This window comes from Amblyraja radiata, chromosome 30 (genome assembly GCF_010909765.2).
Source record: "Amblyraja radiata isolate CabotCenter1 chromosome 30, sAmbRad1.1.pri, whole genome shotgun sequence".
NCBI classification, from domain to species: Eukaryota; Metazoa; Chordata; class Chondrichthyes; order Rajiformes; family Rajidae; genus Amblyraja; species Amblyraja radiata.
In genome coordinates, this window is record NC_045985.1 from 25,998,862 (window position 1) to 26,026,312 (window position 27,451).

General features: G+C 44.9%; 1 protein-coding gene across 1 annotated transcript in view; it reads left to right on the forward strand.

Annotated features, from left to right (window-relative positions):
• The window catches only part of LOC116990202 (complement C4-like), a 134,878-nt gene that overhangs the window by 54,110 nt on the left and 53,317 nt on the right, over positions 1-27,451 (forward strand). The window contains exons 20-26 of the mRNA XM_033047749.1: positions 5,760-5,899; positions 6,884-7,108; positions 12,323-12,374; positions 15,026-15,109; positions 20,622-20,825; positions 24,853-24,928; positions 26,325-26,481. Coding sequence (XP_032903640.1) covers positions 5,760-5,899; positions 6,884-7,108; positions 12,323-12,374; positions 15,026-15,109; positions 20,622-20,825; positions 24,853-24,928; positions 26,325-26,481 — 938 coding nt within the window. The remainder of the gene's footprint in view (positions 1-5,759; positions 5,900-6,883; positions 7,109-12,322; positions 12,375-15,025; positions 15,110-20,621; positions 20,826-24,852; positions 24,929-26,324; positions 26,482-27,451) is intronic.

A 27,451-nucleotide genomic window follows, 5' to 3' on the forward strand; every position in this document is an offset into this window, starting at 1 on the left:
TTCCAAACAGTTGATTTTGGTAAGCCTAAGGTTTGGCTGATGTCTGTTTTATTCTTGTTTCTCAGTCTCATAATGGCTTCTTTGACTTCATTGTCACAACTTTGGGCCTCATGTTGATAAACAGTAATAAAAGTTTCCAAATGTGATGGAAAAACTGGAGGAAAGACTATGTCCTGAGAGCTCTCTTATACCTGCATTAATGAGGCAATTAAACACACCTGAGCAATTACAAACACCTGTGAAGCCATGTGTCCCAAACATTCAATTCAATTCAATTTATTGTCATTTGGACCCCTTGAGATCCAAACGAAATGTGGATGATGGTGCCCTGAAATGGGGGAACTATGTATAAACACAGCTGTCATTTCTACATGGTGAAACCAAAATGAATAAAAATGCTCTTTAATTAAATCCAACAATGTGCACTTTAACCGCTTGAGGATTGTTTTCTATTGCAAATCTCACATTATGGAGTACGGAGGCAAATAAATAAATGATGGGTCTTTGTCCTAAACATTATGGAGGGCACTGTAAACTAAGCCAAACCCATATGAAGATAGATAGACACAGAAAGCTGGAGTAACTCAGCTTCTCTGGAGAGAAGGAATGGGTGATGTTTCGGGTCGAGACCCTTCAGACAGTCGGGGGAGAGGGAAAAGAGAGATATAGAAAGTGATATAGAAAGAATCAGAAGAAATGAATGATGGATATGCAAAAAAGTGACGATGGTAAAGGAAACGACATTGTTTACGAAGGTAGATACAAAATGCTGGAGTAAGTCAGTGGGATAGGCAGCTTCCCCGGAAGAAGGAAAGAGTGATGTTAACGGGTCCCTTTCAGAATGGCAGGCAGTGACTAGTGGGGTACCACAAGGCTCGATGCTGGGACCAGCAGTGACGAGTGGGGTACCACAAGGCTCGATGCTGGGACCAGCAGTGACGAGTGGGGTACCGCAAGGCTCGATGCTGGGACCAGCAGTGACTAGTGGGGTACCACAAGGCTCGATGCTGGGACCAGCAGTGACGAGTGGGGTACCACAAGGCTCGATGCTGGGACCAGCAGTGACGAGTGGGGTACCACAAGGCTCGATGCTGGGACCAGCAGTGACGAGTGGGGTACCGCAAGGCTCGATGCTGGGACTGCAGCTATTTACAATATAAATCAATGATTTGGATGAAGGGATTCAAAGTAACATTAGCAAATTTGCAGAGGACACAAAGCTGGGTGGCAGTGTGAACTGTGAGGAGGATGCTATGAGAATGCAGGGTGACTTGGACAGGTTGGGTGAGTGGGCAGTTGCAGTTTAATGTGGATAAAACTGAGGTTATCCACTTTGGTGGCAAGAACAGTAAGGCAGATTACTATCTAAATTGTGTCAAGTTTGGAAAAGGGGAAGTACAACAAGATCTGGATGTCCTTATTCATCAGTCACTGAAAGTAAGCATGCAGGTCCAGCAGGCAGTGAAGAAAGCAAATGGCATGTTGGCTTTCATAATAAGAGGTGTTGAGTATAGGAGCAAAGAGGTCCTTCTGTAGTTATACAGGGCCCTAGTGAGACCACACCTGGAGTATTGTGTGCAGTTTTGGTCTCCAAATTTGAGGAAGGACATTCTTGCTATTGAGACAGTGCAGCGTAGGTTCACGAGGTTAATTCCCGGGATGGCGGGAATGTCATATGTCGAAAGAATGGAGCAATTGGGCTTGTATACACTGGAATTTATAAGGATGAGAGGCTATCTTATTGAAACAAATAAGGTTATTAAGGGATTGGACATGCTAGAGGCAAGAAACATGTTCCCGATGTTGGGGGAGTCCAGGACCAGGGGCCACAGTTAAAGAATAAGGGGTAAGCCATTTAGAATGGAGATCAGGAAACACCTTTTCACCAGAAAGTTGTGAATCGGTGGAATTCCCTGTCCCCGAAAGCAGTGGAGGCTGGTTCTCTAGATGCAATCACGAGAGGGTTAGAGCTCTTAAAGATTGCGGAAATAAGGGATATGGGGAGAAGGCAGGAATGGGGTGCTGATTGTGGATGATCAGCCATGATCACAGTGAATGGCGGTGGTGGCTCGAAGGGCCGAATGGCCTACTCCTGCACCTACTGTCTATTGTCTATTGTTTCGGTTCGAGACCCTTCTTTTAGCAGTGGGCTAGGTGAAAACGAGTTATTAACAATGAGACTCGACAAGATGACTTTGAAACCAGTGCAATGACTTCAGTTCAGTTTAGTTTATTGTCACGTGTACTGAGGTACAGTGAAAAGCTTTTGTTGCGTGCTAACCAGCCAGCCGAAAGACTACACTTGATTCCTTATTTTTTTTTTTTTAATAATATTTTTATTAGAAGTAGACATATTATAAAGTATAGTTGCATATTATAGTAAAAAAACTTTTCATATACATCAGTCATACATTATTAAAATTTTCAATTGTCGATTACTTCTACTTCTAGTGTTTTTTTTTTATATAGAAAAAGAGAGAAAGAGAGAGAAAAGTTACAAATATCAAAAAAAACATAAAAGGTGGAATGGATTACTTATAATACGTCATTGGAGATAGGTTCGTAGATTATAAAGTATGACTTTTCATCTAATCCTGAGTTCAAGTTTCAGTTGGGTTTTCGTGCTGGGCCAATCTATCCCGTCAGATAATTAATGAATGGAGTCCATATTTTATCAAAAAGTTCTTGTTTGTTCATTAAGACAAGTCTAATTCTTTCTAGATATAGGGTCTCCGACATTTCCACAATCCACATTTTAATTGTGGGGGTCGTCGGGCCTTTCCAAAATTTTAATATTAATTTTTTCCCGGTTATTATACTGTAGTCGAGGAAATTTCTTTGGCTTGTTGTGAGTGTTAAACATTGCTCTGATATTCCAGGTATTATTAATTTTGAGTTTGGATCCAGTTTTGTATTAATAACTTCTGAAATTATTTCAAAAATATCAATCCAGAAATGTTTAATTTTTATACAATTTGCAAACGTATGTGTTAAATTAGCATCTAGATTTAGACATTTATCACAAATAGGAGAGATTTGTGGGAAGATTCTATTTAGTTTTATTTTAGTAGTGTAATCTATGTAAGACTTTAAATTGTATTAAAGCATGTCTGGCATTTAACGAACATTGATGTATATGTTGTAAACTTTCGTCCCACAAATCTTTCGTTATAGGATGACCTAATTCATTTTCCCATGTGTGTCTATATGGTTCCGTCGGTGGCACCTCATTGTTTAGGATGGTGTTAGAAATATAAGCTATTAATTTTTCAGTGTTAGGATGCTTGTTCAAACATTCATCAAGGATTTCTGGTTCCCTAGTCCTGTAGACTTGTGTGTTAGATTTAACATAATCTCTAATTTGTAGATATCTGAAGAAATTATTTGAGTGCAGTCCATGATTCTGTTGTAACTCCTGAAATGAAAGAAAAGTGCCTTTCCCATAAAGATGTCCAATCTTTTTAATTCCATAATTTTTCCATTGTGTGAAACCCTTATCCAAAAAGGATGGTTTGAATAAGGGATTATTTACAATGGGAAGGCATAGTGGTATATTATTCAATTTTAAAACTTTTTTAAATTGTTTCCAAATTCGTATTCCACTATGTATTATGGGGTTTTCCTTATAGGTTTTTTTGTGCAGTTTTGTGGTAGCAAATATGATCGGTCCAATTTCAAAAGGTAAACAGTCTTCCTTTTCCATCCTTAACCAATCTGGTTGTTGATCCATTTCTTCCAGCCAGAAATTCATGTTTTTAATATGGACTGCCCAAAAATAAAACAAGAAATTTGGCAAAGCCAAACCTCCATTTATCTTTGACTTACATAAATGTTTTTTACTTATTCTATGATTCTTATAATCCCAGATAAAACTTGTAACAATGGAGTCGACTTTTTTGAAAAAAGTTTTTGGGATATATATCGGGATTAATTGAAATAGGTACAGTAGTTGCGGTAAGAAGATCATTTTTATAGCATTAATTCTACCAAGCATTGAAATGGGAAGTGTTTTCCAGTATTGAATATTCTTGTGTAGTTTATTCAGTAAGGGTGGAAAATTTAGTTTAAATAAAGAGGTATATGTCTTAGTTACATAGATTCTTAAGTATTTAAATTTATCTTTATCTATTTTAAAAGGGGATTGTTGTAATGTATGTAGATTGAGTTTTGTTATTGGCATGATTTCACTTTTATTCCAATTAATTCTATATCCTGAGAACTGACCAAATTGAGTTATTAAATTTAATAGATTTGGAATACTAGTTTCTAACTTTGTAATATATATTAGTACATCATCTGCATATAAGGAAATGTTATTCCTTGTTTCTCTAGTGTTATATCCGTATATTCCTGTATGGGTTCTAACGCTTTCTGCTAAGGGTTCGATTGCAAGAGCAAATAATAGTGGTTACATTTAGTTGATAACATTTGGTTTGTTAATATTCTAGCTGTTGGATTAGAGTATAACAATTTAACCCATGTACAGTACTTCTCTCCCAATTGAAATTTTTCCATCACTGAAAATAAATATGGCCATTCAACCTGGTCAAATGCTTTTTCAGCATCTAACGAAATAATTGCTAGATCTGCATTAGGAATTCTATTGGAGTATATAATATGGAATAGTCTTCTCAGATTATAAAATGAATAACGTTTTGGAATAAAACCTGTTTGGTCGGGGTGTATTAATTTGTTAATCACTAAGCTCAATCTATGAGATAGAATTTTAGTTAATATTTTCTGATCAGTATTTAAAAGGGCTATTGCTCTATATGAACCTGGGTCTTCAAGATCCTTATCCGTTTTTGGTATGAGTATGATTGTAGATTCATTTAGAGTTTCTGGGAGTTTCTGTTGAGTGTAAGCATATTTGTACAGTGTCTGTAGACGTGGAGAAACCAGATATAATTTTTTTAAATAAAATTCAGAACTTAGACCATCAGGACCTGCAGCCTTTCCATTTTTTAAAGATTTAATTGACTCTTCGATGTCTTTTATCGTAATTTCAGCACCTAGTGATTCTCTCTCTTTCTGATCTAAACCCACAAGCTTACATTTCTGTAGAAATGTTTGCATTCCTGCTGATTGTTCTGTCATTTTAGATGAGTACAATTTTTGATAGTATTGTAAAAATCTATCATTAATATCTTTAGGCAGTGTTAGTATTTCTCCCTTGTCTGTTCTAATTTTCCCTTCTTTGGGAAACATTTAAAGCATTTGTGCGAGGAGCATTAATCTCTTCTCAATCATTTCTTAACAAAGAGAATAGGGCCAAAACAGACATTGGAAATGAAAATAAGGCAATTAGACATAGAAAATGCAGCAGCACCATCCATGATAAAACACAATAAAATTGCAGTACTGAAATATAAATTGAACAAGATATACTCAGACCAAGTTATAAAACTTTATCAACATACAAAACAATTAAATTTTGAATTTGGTGATAAACCACAAAAACTATTAGCGCGACAACTTCGTAAACTGGACGGGGAAAAAACAATTTACAAAATTAGACTACACTTGATTCCAATCGAACCATCCACAGATACATGATAAGGGGAATAACGTTTAGCGCAAGGTAAAGTCAGCAAAGTCCGATCAAGGATAGTCCGAGGGTCTCCAATGAGGTAGATAGAAGTTCAGGACTGCTCTCTGGTTGTGGTACGACGAGACTGGGTGGGAGAGGGACAGAGAGACAAGGGATGCCAGGGTTATGTGAAGTTAGCATTTTCATGTTTATTTTTCTTACATTAAAGGTTTTTGTATTGCGGAACCCAAGACATTGAAAGTTTTCAAACCGATGTTCGTATCTTTACGATTGCCCTACTCCGTTAAGAGAAATGAACAATTAGAAGTGAGGGTTGTGTTATACAATTATGCGCCTATTGATCTTAAGGTAAGGGTGAATCCTTGCATCACAGGCAGTTCTACTGCAACACAATATTCATGTTCTTAAGAGAAATTAGTTACACAAAAATAACGTGTTGGAAGGAACTGCAGATGCCGGTTTAAATAGCAGATAGACATAAAATGCTGGAGTAACTCAGCGGGAAAAGGCCGCATCTCTGGAGAGAAGGAATGGGTCGGGGCCCTTCTTCAGACTGAGGGAGGGAATCCAGAAATCGTAGGTGCAAAGGGACTTGGGATTGCTGGTGCAGGATTCCCAAAAGATTAATCTGCAAGTCGAATCGGTAGTAAAGAAAGCAAGCGCATGCTAGCATTCATATAGAGAGGGCTGGAGTACATTAACAGGGATGTAATGCTGAGGCTCTATAAGGCGCTGGTCAGGCCGCATTTGGAATATTGTGAGCAATTATGTGCCCCATATCTGAGGAAGGATGTGCTAGCTTTGGAGAGGGTCCAGAGGAGGTTTATTAGAATGATCCCAGGAATGAGTGGGTTAACCTATGATGAGCGTTTGATGACACTGGGCCTGTACTCGCTGGAGTTTAGAAGAATGAGAGGGGACCACATTGAAACATACTGAATAGTGAAAGTCTTGGATAGAGTGGATGTGGAGAGGATGTTTCCATTAGTGCGAGAGTCTAGGTCCAGAATTAATGGACATTCCTTTGGGAAGGAGATGAGGTGGGATTTCTTTAGTCACCACATCACCGTCTATATCTCTCGTTTCCCATATCCCTATCCTGTCTGAAGATGGGTCTCGACCCAAAACGTCACCCGCTCCGTTCAATGAATGAAAGATGTGCAAAAAGTGACGATGATAAAGGAAAGAGGCCATTGTTAGCTGTTTGTTGGGTGAGAACGAGAAGCTGGTGCGACTTGGGTGGGGGAGGGAAGGAGAGAGAGGGAATGCCGGGGCTACATGAAGTGAGATAATTCAATGTTACGATATCAACTGTACACGTTTGCCTTGCAGGTTAAGGTGTATATGAATAAGGTGGATTATCTCTGCAGCCCAGCCACTGGGCAACTGAATACAAGAACTGTGACTGTCACAAGCAACTCGGCATATTCCATCTACTTCTCCATCGTTCCTTTAGCCATCGGTAACATTCCAATCACAGTGTTCGCTAACGCCTTTGAAAACAACGACTTTGAAAACAACGTTGTTGATGCAGTCAGGAAACAACTCAAAGTGGTGGTGAGTAGAGAGAGTCTGACATAAGGCTTATAAGGTTTGAGTTTAGAGATACAGCGCAGGAACAGGCCCTTCGGCCCACCGTGCGCGCCGACCAGCGACCCCCGCACACCAACATTATCCTACACACACTAGTCAAGAGTGTTTTATTGTCATATGTCCCAGATAGGACAATGAAATTCTTGCTTGCTGCAGAACAACAGAATATGTAAACATAATACATAACGGGAGAAGCAAAGTTCTGTGTATATACACATGCACACATACCCAATAAATAAACAGATCTAGTGCAATAATAACAATACTGTTGTAGTTCAGAGCTTATTTGCTGTCGTGTTTAGTAGCCTGATGGCTGTAGGGAAGTAGCTGTTCCTGAACCTGGATCTTACAGATTTCAGGCTCCTGTACCTTCTTCCCGATGGCAATGGTGAGATAAGTGTGTGGCCAGGATGGTGTGGGTCTTTGATGATGCTGGCTGCCTTTTTGAGGCAGCGACTATGATAGATCCCTTTGATGGTGGGGAGGTCAGAGTCGATGATGGACTGCGCAGTGGACACAACTTTCTGCAGTCTTTTCCGTTCCTGGACGCTCAAGTTGCCAAACCAGGCCACGATGCAACCAGTCAGTATGTTCTCCACTGTGCACCTGTAGAGGTTCGAGAGAATCCTCTTTGACACTCACTAGGGACAGTTTACAATTACACTGAGCCGATTAACCTACAAACCTGTACGTCTTTGGAGTGTGGGTGGAACGGGGAGAACGTAGAAACTCCATACAGGCAGCACCCGTAGTCGGGATCGAACACGGGTCTCCGGCGCTGCAAGCGCTGTAAGTCAGCAACTCTACTGCTGCGCCACCATGGCCCCCCTAGGTCTAGGAGTGAAAGTAAGCAAGTTCAATGCCAGCATTTATTTCGAGAGGGCTTGTATACACAATCTGTGGTGTAATGCTGAGGCTCTGCAAGGCGCTGGTCAGGCCGCATTTGGAAAAGTGTGAGCAAATTTGGACAACATATCTGAGGAAGGATGTGCTGGCTCTGGAGCCATTATCCATTGCCCCTTATTATGTCTAGGAGCAGAATTAGGCAATTCGGCCCATCAAGTCTACTCTGCCATTCAATCATGACTGATCTATCTCTCCCTCCTAACCCCATTCTCCTGCCTTCACCCCATAACCCCTGACACCCGTACTAATCAAGAACCTATCTCCCTCTACCTTAAAAATATTCACTGACTTGGCCTCCACAGCCTTCTGTGGTAAAGAATTCCACAGATTCACCACCCTCTGACTGAAGAGATTCCTCCTCATCTCCTTTCTAATAGTATGTCCTTTTATTCTGAGATTGTGCTCTCTGGTCCTAGACTCTCCCACCAGTGGAAATATCCTCTCCACATCCACTCTATCCAGGCCTTTCACTATTCACTACGTTTCAATAAGGTGTCCCCTCATCCTAAACTCCAGCGAGTACAGCCCAAATGTACACATGATCAGCACGGTGGCGCAGCGGGTAGAGCCCTTGTCCCAAAGACGTGCGGGTTTGTAGGTTAATTGGCCCTCTGTAAATTGCCCCGTAGTGCAGAATGGGACTAGGGCCTATTGTGTAGTGTGGCGCAGCTGCCTCACAGCACCAGAGACCCAGGTTCCATCCCGACTACGGGTGCTGACGGTACGGAGTTTGTACGTTCTCCCCGTCACCTGTGTGGTTTTCTCCACGAACTCCGGGTTCCTCCCGCACTCCAAAGACATTCAGGTTTGTAGATTAATTGGTTTTGATTACTTGTAAAATTGTCTCTAGTGTGTGTAGCATAATATTGGTGTACGAGGTGATCGCTGGTCTGTGCCACCATGGTCGGCTGAGGCAGAGAATTCCACAGACTCACAACTCTCTGTGAGAAAAATTGTTTCCTCGTCTCTGTTCTAAATGGGTTACCCCTTATTTTTAAACTGAGGCCCCTGGTTCTGAACTCCCCCAACATCGGGAACATGTTTCCTGCCTCTAGCGTGTCCAATAAGATACCCTCTCATCCTTCTAAACTCCAGAGTGTGCAAGCCCAGCCGCTCCATTCTCTCAGCATATGACAGTCATGCCATCCCGGGAGTTAACCTTGTAAACCTACGCTGCACTCCCTCAATAGCAAGAATGTCCTTCCTCAAATTATGAGACCAAAACTGCACACAATACTCCAGGTGTGGTCTCACTAGGGCTCTGTACAACTGCAGAAGGACCCCTTTGCTTCTATACTCAACTCCTCTTGTTTTAAAGGCCAACATGCCATTCGCTTTTTTCACTGCCTGCTGTACCTGCATGCTTACTTTCATAGACTGATGAACAAGGACCCCCAGATCCCGTTGTACTTCCCCTTTTCCCAACTTGACACCATTTAGATCGTAATCTGTCTTCCTGTTTTTTGTTTTTTTTTAAATATTTTTATTTATTAGAAGTACAATAAATTACAGTAGTACAAGCCACATATATCTTATTACATTTATTGTACCCCTTCATTTTTTGAGTTTTAAGAAAGATAGAAATAAAGAAAGTAAAGAAAGTGAGAAAAAGTTGTGTTAGTGTGAAAGAATGATGAAAAAGAAAAGCCCATTAGAGAAAGAGTTCGTGGAAAAAGTTAAGAAATAGACCCTAAAAAAGAAAGAAAGAAAAAGAAACAAATGCTCTATTATGAAAAACCACGCAAAAAGGGATATGCCTTACTGTTTTTGCTACCAAAGTGGATAACCTCACATTTATCCACATTAATTTCATCTGCCATGCATCTGCCCACTCCCCCAACCTGTCCACCCTGCATTCTCATAGCATCCTCCTCACAGTTCACACTGCCATCCAGCTTCGTGTCATCTGCAAAGTGCTAATGTTATTTTGAATCCCTTCATCCAAATCATTGATATATATTGTAAATAGCTGTGGTCCCAGCACCGAGCCTTGCGGTACCCCACTAGTTACTGCTTACTATTCTTAAAGTGACCCGTTAATCCCTACTCTTTGTTTATTGTCTGCCAACCACTTCTCTATCCATGTCAGCACTATCCCCAATACCATGTGCTCTAATATTTCCCACTAATCTCCTATGTGGAACCTTATCAAATGCTTTCTGAAAATCCAGGTACACTACATCCACTGGTTCTTCCTTGTCCATTTTCCTAGTTACATCCTCAAAAAATTCCAGATGATTAGTCAAGCATGATTTCCCCTTCGTAAAGCCATGCTGACTCGGACCTATCCTGTTACTGCTATCCAAATGTGCCGCTATTTCATCTTTTATAATTGACTCCAGCAACTTCCCCACCACCGATGTCAGGCTAACTCGTCTATAATTCCCTGTTTTTTCTCTCCCGCCTTTCTTAAAAAGTGGGATAACATTAGCTACCCTCTACAGGAACTGACCCTAAATCTATAGAACATTGGAAAATTATTACCAATGTATCTTAGGCCACTTCCTTAAGCACACTGGAATGCAGACCATCAGGCCCTGGGGATTTATCAGCCTTCAGTCCCATCAGTCCACCCAACACATTTCCTGCCTAATGTGGATTTCCTTCAGTTCCTCCGTCACCCCAGAACCTCTGGTCACTACTATATCAGGAAGATTGTTTTTGTCCTGAGTGAAGACGGATCCAAAGTATCTGTTCAACTCATCTGCCATTTCCTTATTCCACATAATAAATTCACCCTTATCAGTCTTCAATGTTCCAACTTTGGTCTTAACTATTTTTTTCCTCTTCACATACCTAACGAAGCTTTTACTGTCCTCCTTTATATCCTTGGCTAGCTTACCTTCATACCTCATCTTTTCACCCCGTCTTTTTAGTTATCTTCTGTTGCTCTTTAAAGATTACCCAATCCTCTTGCTTCCCGCTCATCTTTGCTACGTTGTACTTCTTCTCTTTTATTTTTATACTGTCCCTGATGTCAGCCACGGTCGCCCCTTACTCCCCTTGGAATTTTTCTTCCTCTTTGGAATGAACTGATCCTACACCTTCTGTATTATTCCTAGAAATACCTACCATTGTTGTTCCACTGTCATCCTTGCTAGTGTATCCTTCCAGTCAACTTTGGCCAGCTCCTCCCTCATTGCTCCATAGTCCCCATTATTCAACTGTAACACTGACATCTCCGATCTACCCTTCTCCCTCTCCAATTGTAGATTAAACCTGACCATATTATGGTCACTACCTCCTAATGGCTCATTAACCTCAAGATCCTTTATCAAATCCGGTTCATTACATAACACTAAATCCAGAATTGCCTCCCTGGTCGGCTCCAATACAAGCTGTTCTAAGAATCCATCACGAAGGCACTCCACAAAGTCCGTTCCTTGGGGTCCAGTACCAACCTGATTTTCCCAGTCTACCTGCATGTTGAAATCTTCCATAACAGCCACAGCATTACCTTTACTACATGCCAATTTTAACTCCTGATTCAACTTGCACCCTATATCCAGGCTACTGTTTGGGGGATGTAGATATGTTCCATTAGGGTATTTTTACCCTTACAATTCCTTAGTTCTATCCATACTGACTCCACATCTCCTGTTTCAATGTCACTCCTTTCAAGGGACTGAATTTCTTTCCTCACCAACACAGCTGCCCCACCCCCTCTGCCCACCTGTCTGTCTTTTCAATAGGAGGTATACCCTTGAATATTCAGTTCCCAGCCCTGGCCCTCTTGCAGCCATGTCTCTGTAATTCCCACAACATCATACTTGCCAGTTTCTAACTGAGCCTCAAGCTCGTCCACTTTATTTCTTATACTTCGCGCATTCATATTCAGCACTTTGACCTCTGAATTCACCTCCCCTCTCGCACCGCTCGCAATTTGCCCTGACCTTACTCTTTTATCCCTTCTCGAACTTTCCTTCCTAGTGGGAGAGTTTAGGACTAGAAGTCACAGCCTCAGAATTAAAGGACGTTCTTTTTGGAAGGAGATGAGGAGAAATTTCTTTCGTCAGAGGGTGGTGAATCTGTGGAATTCTTTGCCACAGAAGGCTGTGGAAGCCTAGGTAGTGGATTTTTTTAAGGCAGAGATAGATTCTTGATTAGAACGGGTGTCGAGGGTTACGGGGAGAAGGCAGGAGAATGGGGTTGAGAGGGAGACATAGATCAGCCATGATTGAATGGCAGAGTAGACTTGATGGGCCGAATGGCCTTATTCGACATAACTTGTGAAGGTGAAATTGTAAACTATCTCATCTCTTGTCCACTCAGGGAGAAGGTGTGATGAAGACTGAGGAAACGAGCATCCTGGTCAATTCCAAATGTGAGATTAAATGTTATCTACAAGCCGATGTTCCCCCATGGAATGATAAAAATGTATTGTCCTAGTTGAAGTATAATATCGTTTTGTTAGTTCAGTTTAGAGATACAGCGCAGAAACAGGCCCTTCGGCCCACCGAGTTTGCACCGACCAGCGATCCCTGCACACTAACACTATCCTACACACACTAAGGACAATTTTACATTTAAACTCAAGCCAATTAATCTACAAACCTCCACGTCTTTGGAGTGTGCGTGGAAAAACGAAGATCTCGGAGAAAACCAACGCAGGTCACGGAGAGAAGGTATAAACTCCGTACAGACAGCACCCGTAGTCAGGATTGAACCCGGGTCTCTGGCGTTGTGAGGCAGCAACTCTACTACTGCGCCACCGTGCCAGCCTGGTGAATATATTATATCAAGGATGTGGAGTCTTTGAGGCGGTGCCAAGAGAAAGCAAAAACAGCCTTGTAAAGGGGTTTGCCATTTTGAGACCTTTAGGCATTACATTTTAGAGATACAGTGTGGAAACAGGCCCTTCAGCCCAATTTGTCCACACCGGCCAACATGTCCCAGCTACACGAGTCCCACTTGCTTGCATTTGGCCCATATCCCTCCAAACCTGTCCTATCCGTGCACCTGTTTCTTAAACGTTGGGATAGTCCCAGCCTCAACTGCCTCTCTGGCAGCTTGTTCCATACACCCACCACACTTTGTGTGAAAAAGTTACTCCTCAGATTCCTATTAAATCTTTTCCCCTTCACCGTGAACCTATGTCCTCTGGCCCTCAATTCCCCTACTCTGGGCAAGAGACTCAGTGCGTCTACCAGATTTGTCTCATGCTTTTGTACACGAGCATGGTCACGATTGTGTTAAGCACAGTGGCCGCTGCCTTGCAGCGCTTACAGCGCCAGAGACCCAGATTCGATCCCGACTACGGGTGCTGCTTGTAAGGAGTTTGCACGTTCTCCCCGTGACCGGCGTGGGTTTTCTCTGAGATATTCAGTTCCCTCCCACACTCCAAAGACGTGTAGGTTTGTAGGTTAATTGGTTTGGTAGAAATGTAAAAATTGTCCCTAGTGGGTGTAGAATAGTGTTAATGTGCGTGGATCTCAGGTCGGCATGGACTCGGTGGGCTGAAGGGCCTGTTTCTGTGCTGTATTTCTCAACTAAACTAAATTGGAAGGCCACCATCTCTGACATCTCCCACTCGTTTCTGGATCTCACTGTCTCCATCACAAGAGACAGACTATCGACTGACATCTACAACAAACCTACTGACTCCCATAGATATCCAGACCACTTCTTCCCACCCTGCTTCCTGTAAAGACTCTTTCCCGTACTCCCAATTCCTCCGTCTATGCCGCATCTGCGACCTGGCTGAGGTGTTCCATACTAGATCATCGGAGTTGTCCTCATTCTTTAGGGAACGGGGGTTCCCCTCTCCCATCATAGATGAGGCTCTCACGTGGGTCTCCTCGATATCCCGCAGCTTCACTCTTGCTCCCCTCCCCCCATTCGCAACAAGGACAAGGTCCCCCTTGTCCTCACCTTCCACCCCATCAGCCGTCCCATGCAGCATATAATACTCCCAACACTTTCGCCACCTCCAACAGGATCCCACTACTGGCCACATCTCCACCCCTTTCTGCTTTCTGCAGAGACCGTTCCTTCCGCAACTCCCTGGTCAACTCGTCCCTTCCCACCCAAACTACCCCCTCCCCGGGTACTTTCCCCTGCAACCACAGGAGATGCAACACCTGTCCCTTTACCTCCCCCCTCGACTCCATCCAAGGGCCCTGACAGTCTTTCCAGGTGAGGCAGAGGTTCACTTGCACCTCCTCCAACCTCATCTACTGTATCCGCTGTTCCAGGTGTCAACTTCTCTACATCGGCGAGACCAAGCTCAGGCTCGGCGATCGTTTCGCTGAACACCTCCGCTCAGTCCACCTAAACCTACCTGATCTCCCGGTTGCCAAACACTTTAACTCCCCCTCCCATTCCCACACTGACCTTTCTGTCCTGGGCCTCCTCCACTGTCAGAGTGATACCCAGCGCAAATTGGAGGAACAGCACCTCATATTTCGCTTGGGTAGTTTACACCCCAGCGGTATGAACATTGACTTCTCTAACTTCAAGTAGCCCTTGCTTTCTCTCTGCGTCCCCTCCCCCTTCCCAGTTCTCCCACTGGACTGTGTCTCCGCCTACATTCTATCTTTGTCCCGCCCCCTACCCGTCATCAGTCTGAAGAAAGGTCGCCCATTCCTTCTCTTCAGAGACAATACACAATAGGTGCAGGAGTAGACCATTCGGCCTTTTGAGCCAGCCATTCAATGTGATCATGGCTGATCATCCCCAATCAGTACCCCGTTCCTGCCTTCTCCCAATATCCCCTGACTCCGCTATCTTTAAGAGCTCTATCTCGCTCTCCCTTGAAAGTATCCAGAGAACCGGCCTCCACCGCCCTCCGAGGCAGAGAATTCCACAGACTCACAACTCTCTGTGTGAAAAAGAGATGCTGCCTGTCCCACTGAGTTACTCCAGCATTTTGTGTCTACCTTCGATTTAAACCAGCATCTACAGTTCTTTCCTACCATAAGATGGGAGGGCTTTGTTTTAAGATTTGTATTTGCATCTCTGTGTTTTATTTAACAGCAATGAGCTCCTATCAAATTGATGAAAAAGAACCGACCAACATGGTGCCCGATACTGACGCCTACCTTTATATCCGAGCAAGAGGTAAGATGGACTTACAACTAATAAAGCAGGAGCATTGAGAACAGTCACCTCTAGATTCAGGGACAGTCTCTTCCCAGCTTTAATCAGGCAACTGAACCATCCTACCGCAACTAGAGAGATGGGGGAGAGGGAAAGGAGAGATATAGACGATGATGTAGCGAGATATAGTACAAATTAATGAAAGATATGCAAAAAAGTAACGATGATCAAGGAAACTGGCGATTGTTAGCTGTGGGCTAGGTGAAAACAAGTTACTGACAATGAGACTCAACAAGACGACAGTGAAACTAGTACAGTGACGTGAGTGGGGGAGGGTCGGAGTGAGAGGGGATGCAAGGATTACTTGAAGTTAGAAGAAGGGTCTCGACCTGGAACGCCACCTACACTTTTCCTCCAGAGCTTTCACTTGTGTAGCTTACAACCCAGCGGTATGAACACTGAATAATCACGCTGCCTCAGCAAGGCCAGCAGCATAATCTAGGACCAATCTCACCCCGGCCACTCCCTCTTCTCCCCTCCCATCGGGCAAGAGGTACAGAAGTGTGAAAACGCACACCTGCAGATTGAGAGACAGTTTCTTCCCAGCTGTTATTGGGCAACTGAACCATCCTACCACAACCAGAGAGCAGTCCTGAACTACTATCTACCTCATTGGTGACCCTCGGACTATCCTTGATTGGACTTTGCTGGCTTTACCTTGCACTAAACGTTATTCCCTGATACACTGTACACTGTAAATGACTGTGAATGCCTTTCTTTCTTGCACAAGTGTGGACAGGATCAAGAATAGGCCACTCGGTCCCTCGAGTCTACTCTACATCTCCACAAAGTTTAGTTTAGTTTATTTTGGTTTATTGTCACGTGTACCGAGGTACAGTGAAAAGCTTTTGTTGCGTGCTAACCGGTCAACGGAAAGACAATACATGATTACAATCGAGCCGTCCACAGGGTACAGATACAGGATAAGGGAATAACATTTACAGTTGAGGTGCTTTGAGTCGTAACCTGCCCAGCCTCTCCCTGGAGCTCATTCCCTCAAGTCCTGGCAATATCCAGGCTTCAGTTACAATGGGGAATGAGCACTGAGCCCATTAACACATGGCCTACTCTATCAAATAAAGAGCACTCTGCTGTGTGGTCATACACCACAGACTGAGGCCCTTCGGCCCATTACAGTCATGCAGCCCACTGAAACACCAGTCCCATTTACCAGCATCTCCTCTGGTAGGTAGTTTAGTTTAGTTTAATTTAGATAGTTTAGTTCAGTTTAGTTTTGATTAGATAGTTTAGTTTAATTTAGTTTAGTTAAAATAGTTCAGTTTAGTTTAGATTAGTTTTGATTAGATAGTTTAGATGAGTTTAGTTTTGATTATATCGTTTAGTTTAATTTAGTTTAAATAGGTTAGTTTAGTTTATATAATTTAGTTTAGTTTATATAGTTTAGTTTAGTTTAGTTTTGATTAGATAGTTTAGTTTAGTTTAGATATTTTATATCGTTTAGTTTAGTTTAGTTTTGATAGTTTAGTTAGTTTAGTTTAGTTTCGATAGTTTAGTTTTGATTAGATAGTTTAGTTTATATAGTTTAGTTTAGTTTAGATAGTTTCGTTTAGGAAGAGTAGTTTAGTTTAGTTTAGTTTAGTTTATATAATTTAGTTTAGATAGAAGTTTAGTTTTGTTTATATAGTTTTGTTCAGCTTAGTTTAATTTAATTTAGTTTAGTTTAGATAGTTTAGTTTAATTTAGTTTAATTTAGTTTCATTTACTTTAGTTTAAGACAGTTTAGTTTGGTTTAATTCACTTTACTTTACTTTAGTTTAGATAGTTTAGTTTAGTATAGTTTAATCTCGTCACTTTACAAGCTTACTATGGTTACAACTATCCCTACTGGCCAATATTTCTTTCTCAATTAATACCACTGATTAATTAACGTTTGTTTATTGTCATATCATGATCCCATACCCCTTCACCCCCCCCCCCCCCCCCCCCCCCCCCCCCCCCGCCTCCCCCCCCACCATCTCTCCCTGTTGCCCCTCCCGGTTTCGCACCTATTTCTCCGCTCCCCCTCCCCTTCCACCTATATTCCTAGACAATTAACTCTGTTTAGTTTAGAGATACAGCGCAGAAACAGGCCCTCAGCCCACCAAGTCTGCACTGACCAGCGATCCCCGCACACTAACACCATCCTTCACATACTAGGGATAATGTACGATTACGCCAAGCCAATTAACCTACAAACCCGCACATCTTTGGAGTGTGGGAGGAAACGAAGGGCCGAAGGGCCGAATGGCCGACTGCTGCACCTATTGTCTATTATTGAAACCAAAGATCCTGGAGAAAACCCACGCAGGTCATGGAGCGAGTGTACCAACTCCGTACAGACAGCACCCGTAGTGAGGATCAAACCCAAGTCTCTGGTGCTGCAAGGCAGCAAGCTCATCGCTGTGACACCAAGCCATCCTATTCAATCCTTTTCTCTCGCACCTTTTCTTCAGCTCTGGCCTTTGTTCCAACAATCTGCCTATCAAACACTCTTCCCCATGTTCACCTATCACCCGCCAGGCGTTGCCTTGCCTCTTCTCATGTTCAATTCACTGCTCGTACATCCTCTTCTCAATGTTAGAAACATCTTACCTCCGCTCAGCCCACCAGAGTTGTGAATCTGTGGAATTCTCTGCCACAGAAGGCAGTGGAGGCCAATTCACTGGATGTTTTCAAGAGAGAGTTAGATTTACCCCTTACGGCTAACAGAATCAAGGGATATGGGGAGAAAGCAGGAACGGGGTGCTGATTCTGAATGATCAGCCATAATCATATTGACTGGCGGTGCTGACTCGAAGGGCCGAATGGCCTACTCCTGCATCTATTTTCTATGTTTCTACAGTACATAATCCTCCAACATTTTCGCCACCTCCAACGGGATCGCACTACTAACTACATCTTCAAATCTACACCCCTTTCTGCTTTCCGCAGAGACCGTTCCCTCCGCAACTCCCTGGTCAACTCATCCCTTCCCACCCAAACCACCCCCTCCCCCGGTATTTTCCCAGCAACTATAGAAGATGTAATTCTTGTCCCTACACCTCCTCCGTCGAGTCCGTCCAAGGACCCCGACAGTCTTTCCACGTGAGGCAGAGGTTCACCTGCCCCTCCTCCAACCTCATCTACTGTATCCGCTCTTCCAGGTGTGGACTGCTGTACATCGGCGAGACCACGCGTAGGCTCGGCGATCGTTTCGCTGAACACCTCCGCTCAGTCCGCCTAAACCTACCTGATCTCCCGGTTGCTCAGCACTTCAACTCCCCCTCCCATTCCCACACTGACCTTTCTGTCCTGGGCCTCCTCCACTGTCAGAGTGAGGCCCAGCACTAATTTGAGGAACAGAACCTCTTATTTCACTTGGGCAGCTTACACCCCAGTGGTATGAACAAAGAAAGAATGGAACTGACCTGTGTATCTATGCTCTTAAAGAGATTGTATTCAGGTACACAAGCCTGAATTCATCTGTATTTCGATGTTTTATTGATGCGTCCAAGGCATTTGATAGAATTAATCACGAACACTTGTTTGTAAAATTGCTGGATAGAGGTGCCCCTAAATTATTAGTGAGAATTTTAGTATTCTGGTATGCCCATCAAACGTTTCAGGTTAAATGGGACAATGTTGTATCTGCTCCATTCTGTGTTAGTAACGGAGTGCGGCAAGGAGGAATCTTGTCTCCTATTTTATTTAATGTCTATATGGACGAACTGTCAAATCAGTTAAATAGGTTAAAAACTGGCTGTCTTGTGGGCAACACTATTGTTAACCATCTTATGTATGCAGACGACCTGGTCCTGCTCTGTCCATATAGTGCTGGGATGCAGCAGATGCTGAAGGTGTGCTCTCAGTATGGCCTTGATTATGACATTAAGTACAACGCTAAGAAAAGCCGCATAATGTTAGTTAGGAGCGCTGAGGACAGGGAATCAACTTTTCCGACCTTTTATTTGTCAGGCGGTCCTCTTGCTGTGTGTGAGGAAATTAAATACTTAGGTCATGTCATATCCGATGACTGGACGGATGACAAAGACCTTTACCGACAGCGCTGTAAAACTTATCTTCAAGCGAACATGCTTATAAGGAAGTTTTATATGTGCTCTGACTCTGTGAAGTGTTCCCTGTTCAGAACCTACATCACACCGTTGTATACTGCCCAATTGTGGTCGAAGTATAAGAAAAAAAGTATGCAAAGGCTCAAGGTAGCATACAATGATGCAATGAGGTTGCTGCTTTGTGTCCCTAGGTGGCATAGTGCCAGTCAATTGCTCGTGTCCACTAGAGTGCCAACCTGTGAGGCACTCTTAAGACAGCTGATGTTTAGTTTTATGTGTCGTCTGGACAAGTCAGAGAACCACATAATTGAAGCCCTAGTCAGCCCTCTGAAAAGCTGCTATAGATACACTTCTAGGCTAAGACTGCATTGGTGCAATAGCTTGTATATTTTATAGGCTAATATGCAAATTTCTTTCTTAAATGTATTTTTGTATCTTCTTTTTTTTTTTCTGTTTGATGTGTTATATGGACCTGTGTCTGTAATAAAGCTTTAATAATAATTGACTTGTCTAACTTCAAGTGACCCTTGCTTTCCCTCTCCGAGATCTTCGGATTCCTCCCACACTCCACACTCGTAAGGGTTTGCAGGTTAATTGTCTTGGTATAAATGTAAATTGTCCCTAGTATGTGTAGGATGGAGATAGTGCGCGGTCGGCAGGATCTCGGTGGGCCGCAGGGCCTGTTTCCGCGCTGTATCTCTAAACTAAACTAACCTTTCATGAGTCAACTGTGTTGGCTCTGCTTTGTTCTGTCCCTTCCCATATCTCTGTCTCCCTCTCCCCTGACTCTCAGTCTGAAGGAAGGTCTCGACCCGAAACGTCCCCTATTCCTTCCCTCCAGAGATGCTGCCTGTCCTGCTGAATTACTCCAGCATTTTGTGTCACTGAAGACTGTTCCTACATTTGAGCGTTTAGCAGCACTGGCCCTGGAGTTTAGTAGAATGAGGGGGGGGGGGGATGTCATCGAAACTTACCGAATAGTGAAAGGCTTGGATAGAGTGGATGTGGAGAGGATGTTTCCACTAGTGGGAGAGTCTAGGACTAGAAGTCACAGCCTCAGAATATAAGGACATTCTTTTAGGAAGGAGATGAGGAGGAATTTTTTTAGTCAGAGGGTGGTGAATCTGTGGAATTCTTTGCCACAGAAGGCTGTGGAGGCCAAGTCAGTGGATATTTATAAGGCAGAGATAGATAGATTCTTGATTAGTATGGATGTCAGAGGTTATGGGGAGAAGGGAGGAGAATGGGATTGAAAGGGAGTGATGGATCGGCCATGATTGAATGGTGGAGTGGACTTGATGGGCCGAATGGCCTAATTCTTCTCGTTGTCACTTATGACCTCATGACCCGCTGAGTGACTCCAGCATTTTGTGTCTATCTTTGCCGTCCATTCATTGACGTCTATTCATTGACTCCTCCAGGCGAGGTGATGGGGGATTCGGTGGAGAATTCCCTGGATGCGGAAGGCATCGATAACCTCATCAGATTACCAACGGGATGCGTGGAGCAGACGTCCATAAAGATGGCGCCCGCTGTCTACGCCATCAGGTACCTGGACAAGAGCGAGCAGTGGATCTCGCTGAAGCCTGAACGGAAGGACAAGGCCCTGGAGTTCATTGAGTCAGGTGGGCACGACTTTTAATGGCTCCCCTTCTCAAGCCTCACCACTGTTATTGTCACAGTCGTGGAGTCACAGGGCACACAAACAGACCCCGTCGGCCCGCTTGGTCAGCGCTCATCACGATGCCCCCAAGAGAAAACGTGCTGTCAATAATGTAGTAAATGACTAAAAACAATCTTTAAAAAAACAAAAAATATATACACTCACCTATATATTTAAATAGATAAATAAATAAAATAGATAAATAGACAAATAAACAAGCAGACAGATAAATAGGTAAATAAATAAATATATAAATAGATACACACACAGGCATGCACACACACAAACACACACTCATACATACACATACACACACATACACACACAAACACACACTCATACATACACACACACACACAAACAATTACTGTAGATTAGATTAGATTTACTTTATTAATCCCCTTATTCAGGGGAAATTCAGATGTCCTTGCAGCACACTAATAAAAATACAACATAGCATTCAAGAAGTTTAACATTAAAACATAAAAACATCCCCCCACAGTGGTTCCCACTGTGGGGGAAGGCACAAAGTCCAGTCCCCATCCTCTTGTCCACCCTGAGTCGGGCCTATTGAGGCCCCCACAGTCGCCGTTACGGTGCCCGATGTTCTCGCCGGGTGATGGTACTCCGGGGTCGGGAGAACCCTCAGCGGCTTGGGGTGCCAGGAACGGCCGCCTTCTTACCGGAGACCGCGGCTTCCAAGCCAACAGACCGCGTTGAACGGAGCTTCACACACTGGCGATCTCGACGAGAGATCCCAGGCTCCGGGATGTAAAGTTCAGCGCCGCAGCTGGCCGCTCCACAGAACCGCGGCTCCACAATGTTCTTATCGGCGGTCCCAGCATACTGGAGTTCCAGCGCGGCGACTCAGTCAAGGCATCGCCCGCTCCGCCGCTGCGCCTCAGAGCTGTGCCGCCGCCAAAGCCGAGGTTCTGGTCAGGTCCCCTCAGAAACGTCGCTCCAGGACTCGCTGGTAGGCCGCGAGGACAGGTTGAAGGTGCTGCTCGGAGGAAGGCAGCCTCTCCGACCAGGTAGGGACTTGAAAAAGCAGTTTCCCCCTTCCCCCCCACAACCCCCCACACACAAAAAGATTAGACCCCCTGACTACACACTTTAACGTACTAAAAATAATAAAAAAGAAGTGAAAAAAACGGACAGCTGCAGGACAGGCAACCGTACAGGACAGCGCCTCCTCAGGATAGATAGTAAATAGATAAATAAATACATAAACAGATAAATAAATAAATAACCATATATACAAACATATACACGTACACACACACGGACACATAAACATCTATATTACTAAAAGTCTGATCTTGACCGCTTTTGGCCCACTGTGCTGCGATTTCCGAGAGAACGCCGCCACCTTCGACCGTCATTTTTGGCCACCTAGCTCAGAGGCCACGTCTGCCTTCCTGGACCAGAGGATTTTTCCCATCGATGAAAAATCAGAGAGATATTAATGTTTTTTAAAAAATCACCATTCTCTCTGCTGCCCCTGCTGGAGGGGAGGGGGAGGGACTATAAAACCAGGAAGTGGTGTGCGTCACTCACTCTGCAAGATGGCGTCACGTCTCTCTGAGCTCTGAATAACACTGAATACATGTCTACTTAACTGTCAGTGCCCTTAATGTGGTTTGAAAATGAAAATATGGTTGGTTTGAAGTAAAAAGGCACTGCCTGCAAATGGTTGTTTGGGGGGTTTAGGTTGAAGTAAAAAGGCACTCTCTCTCTCTCCCCTCCTCTCTCTCCCCCTATCCCTCTCTCTTTCTCTCTCTCTCTCTCTCCCCCCCTGTCTCTCTCCCTTTCTCTCTCCCTCTCCCCTTCTCTCTCCCCTCCTCTCTCTCTCCCCCCCTCTCTCTCTCTCTCCCCCCCTCTCTCGCTCTCTCCCCCCCCCCATCTCTACCCCACCCCACCTCTCCCCCCCCCCTCTCTCCCCCCGCCCCCCCTCTCTAGATGCGACTGCAAGTTGGGGGCTATGCGTCGGTAGATAGGGTGGTTGATACAATGATACAATTTATTTGTTGTCATTTGAAACTCATTGAGGTTCAAATGAAATTTGGTTTCTGCAGTCATACACACAAGAAAAAGAACCAAGACACAACACAATTTACATAAACATCCATCACAGTGAATCTCCTCCTCACTGTGATGGAAGGCAAAGACTTATCTCTCCCCTGCACTCCCCATTCTCCTCCCGATGTCAAAGTCAAAGCCCCCGGCGGGCGATGATAAGTGTCCCGCGGTCATTAAAGCCGTGCCGGGTGATGCAAAGCCGCGCTCCGGGTCTTGGTGTTGGAGCCCCCGGCGGGCCCTAGCAAGTCCCGCGGCCATTTAAAGCCGCGTGGGGCGATGTAAGGCCCCGCTCCAGGTAATTTCCAACCCCGCAACTCGGCGGGAGAAGTCGCCGTTGCGGAGGCCCCGAAAAGCGGTCTCCCAGCAGGGACCCGTGGGCTCACGGTGCTACCGTCCACCAGACCTGCGGTTGGAGCCTCCGAATCTCAGGGGTCGGGCCACAGCAGCGCGCCACCACAGCTCCTTCCGCTCCGAACTCGGCCAGCTCCAAGATGGTAAGTAGGTCTGCAGCTCCACGACTGGAGCCCCAGGTCGTTCAGGTTGGAGACCGCTCCACGTGCTAGGCCCCAATCACAACGGAGACCCGACAGAGAAAAGGTCGGGTTCTCCGTGGAGAGGAAAGATTTTAAAAGTTTCCCCACCCCCCGCCCCCACACACATACCCAGTTTATAAAAAAACCACTTTAAACTACCTTCAAACGAGACAAAAAATAAAAAAAAGACAGACGGACTGCAGAGGCCGCTGCGACGTGAGTCGCTCCGCCCACCTGCATATGGGGTAAAAGGAGCAAATTTATAATATTCTTATGATATCAAGGGGGGTAATTAGTGTGTGTGGGGGGGGGGGGGTGGTGGATAGTTAGTGTGTGTGACGCTGCATGCTACCTCATTTTGACACAAATGACGAAGGGTCTCGACCCGAAACATCACCCATTCCTTCTCTCCAGAGATGTTGCCTGTACCCACTGAGTTACTGCACCAGGTCTATCTTTGGTTTAACTCAGCATGTGTAGGGGGCGCTGCCCTGGCAGCAGCCATGTCAGCAGCGCGTTAGTTTTTTCAACTTTTTAAATTTTTTTTGTATGTTTTAAAGTATGTGTTTGGTGTTTCTTGGTGTGTTTTGTGTGGGGGGGTAAGGAGGTAACCGCTTCGGTCGCCTCCTCCATGGAGAGCCGACTTTTTCCAGGTCGCCTCCCCCGTGGCCTAACATCAAGGATCGGCGCGGCCTTTCCCGGAGACGCTTCAGCGGCAGGCGCAACGTGGATTCTCGTTGTGGAGCGGGTGAGCCCTCGCTGGAGGGGATCGCTCCGTTTCGCTGGCCCGGGGCAGCCGGCAGCCCGAAGTCGCGGTCTGTACAGCTCCAGCTGGTGCGGCGTCTACAGCCCGGGATCCCTTGTTGGGGACCCGGGGGGGGGGGGGGGAAGAAGAAGCCACCACTGCCGGCCCACGGCCAACTTCTACCGGCATGGACTTACCATCACCCCTGGAGGGGAGCTTCGGTCATCGGTCCTGCGGTCTGCGGTGCTTCTGGCTGCGGCGGAGACTTTAAATCTCGACCGCCGGCCTGCGGCCTACACCAACTTAAAGCCGCGGTCTCCGGTGAGGAAGAGCCGATCCTGGACTGACTCTGGACTCTGGTCCTGTCCACGGGGGGGAAATGGAGGAGGACTGGCCAAATTTTGTGCCTTCCACCACAGTGATGAATGCCATGGTGGATGTTTGTGTTACATTTTTATTGTGTATTGTGTGTTCTTTATCATTGTACCTCTGCAGACAACCCAAATTCCACCGACCCTGGTTGTGTGGCAAATAAATTCTATCTAATCTATCTATCCTTCCTGCACACTGAAGGAGCTGATGTTTACTTATGTCTTGGGCTGCCTTCCTCACATCCAGTGTCTCGTTCACAGGCTACAGGAGGCTCGTACAATTTAAAAGGCCGGATGGTTCTTACGGCTATTATAAGGATACACCTGGCAGCACCTGGTAGGTTTGAGTTGTCATGGGAACGGTTTTTACCCTAAAGGGCCTGTCGCACTTGGGCGTTATTTGCATGTCACACAGGAGGCGCGCGAGGATTTTGAGAATCCCAAAACCCTGGGGCGTCGCGCGCGACCGCGTGTCACTGCCTACGCCACCACATCTCACTGCACGTCGTGCGTTGTGACCCGTAAATGATATCGCGTGAATGACATGCAAATAACGCACAAGTGGGACAGGCCCTTTAGAAACATAGAAACAAAGAAATTGGCCCTCCGATCCTCGACCGCCATTGTGATCCACAATCAGTAACCTGTTCCTGCTTTCTCCCCATACCCCTTGATTCCACTAGCCCCTAGAGCTCTATCTAACTCTCTCTTGAATACATCCAGTGAATTGTGGCAGGGAATTCCACAAATACACAAGTTTTTTCTCATCTCAGTTTTAAATGGCCTTCCCTTTATTTTTAGACTGTGGCCCCTGGTTCTGGAGTTTAAATTTTTCAAAGGTTTACACTTTTGTTGCGTGCTAACCAGTCAGCGGAAAGACAATACAAGATTACAATCAAGCCGTCCACAGTGCACAGATGCATGATAAGGGAATAACGTTTAGTGCAAGGTAAAGTCAGTTAAAAGCAGCCCTGAACGACTATCTACCGCCCTATATGATTGGGCTCTACAGGTTTCATCTTGCACTGAACATTATTCAACGTTTTGTTTAAGAAGGAACTGCAGATGCTAGAAAATCAAAGGTTGACAAAAATGCTGGAGTAACTCAGCGGGTGAGGCAGCATCTATGGAGAGAAGGAAATAGGCAACTTTTCGGGTCAAAACCCTTCTTCGGAAGTTGTTCGACGTTATTCCCTGCATAGTCTTTCCGCTGTATGAACCAGCAGAACGACTATAGAGGAAAGTACCAGCGGTATGAACATTAACTTCTCTAATTTCAGATAGTCCTTACTTTCTCCTCCCCTTCTCAGCTCTCCCTCAGCCCACTGTCTACACCTCTTCCTTTCTTCCTCCCGCCTCCCCCCCCCCGCACCCTCACATCAGTCTGAAGAAGGGTCTCGACCTGCCTATTGACTATTTCCTTCGCTCCATAGATGCTGCCTCACCCGCTGAGTTTCTCCAGCATTTTTGTCTACCTAGTCTTCCCGCTGACTGGTTAGCACGCAAAAAAAACTGTACCTCGGTACACATGACAATAAACTAAACTCAAGTCTCGGTCTCAGCCTCAGTCTGAAGAAAGGTCTCGAAACGTCATCCATTCCTTCTCTCCAGAGATGCTGCCTGTCCCGCTGAGTTGCTCCAGCATTTTGGTGTCAGTCTTCGGTTTTAAACCAACATCTGCAGTTCCTTCCTTTCTCCAGCTCGAGAAACCTTTTGGTGTTCCACTTGTACAGGTTAACGGCATTCATCGCTAAGATATTCTCAACTGTTCGCAATCATATCCAGATCGAGCATGAATATGTTCGGCAAGCCGTCTTGTACGTAATGCAATGGCAGAGGGAGCCTGGATACTTTGTTGATGACCAACGGATGTGGAGCAACGACATGAAGGTTGTATAAGCCAGCCGTTCTTTATCCATCTGTTGCTGTAGAGAGTCATAGTGATACAGTGTAGAAACAGACCCTTCAGCCCAAAATTCCTACCCCGGCCAATAATATCCCAGCTACACTAGTCCCCCTTGGCCCATATCCCTCCAAACCTGTCCTATCCATTGTATAAGACGTTGGTGAGACCGCATTTAAAATATTGTGTACAGTTCTGGGCACCATGTTATAGGAGAGAAATTGTCAAGCTTGAAAGGGTTCAGAAAAGATTTACAAGGTTGTTGCCAGGATTAGAGGGTGTGAGCTATAGGGAGAGGTTGAGCAGGCTGGGTCTCTATTCCATGGAACGCAGGAGGATAATGGGTGATCTTATAGAGGTGTATAACATCATGAGAGGAACAGATCAGGTAGATGCTCAGAGTCTCTTGCCCAGAGTAGGGGAATGGAGGACCAGGGGACATAGGCTCAAGGTGAAGGGGAAAAGATTTAATAAGAATCCGAGGGGTAACCATTTCACACAAAGGGTGGTGGGTGTATGGAACGAGATGCCAGAGAAGGTAGTTGAGCCCATCGTTTAAGAAACAGTTGGACAGGTACTTGGATAGGACATGTTTGGAGGGATATGGACCAAGCGAAGGCAAGTTGGACTAGTGTAGCTCGGTTATGTTGGCCGATGTGGGTGAGTTGGGCCGTAGGGCCTGTTTCCACACTGTATCACTCTATGACTACATGTCCAAATGTTTCTTAAACGATGGGATAGTCCCAGCCTCAACAACCTCCTCTGGCAGCTCGTTCCATACACCCACCACTGTGTGAAAAAGGCTCTGCAGAGAGTAGTGCGTTCGGCCGAACTACACTCGCCCCCCTGCAGGAACTATACACCAGGAGGTGCAAATCCAGAGCCAGCAACATTATGGGGGACCCCTACCACCCCAGCAACAGACTGTTCCAGCTGCTACGGTCAGGCAAGCGCCAC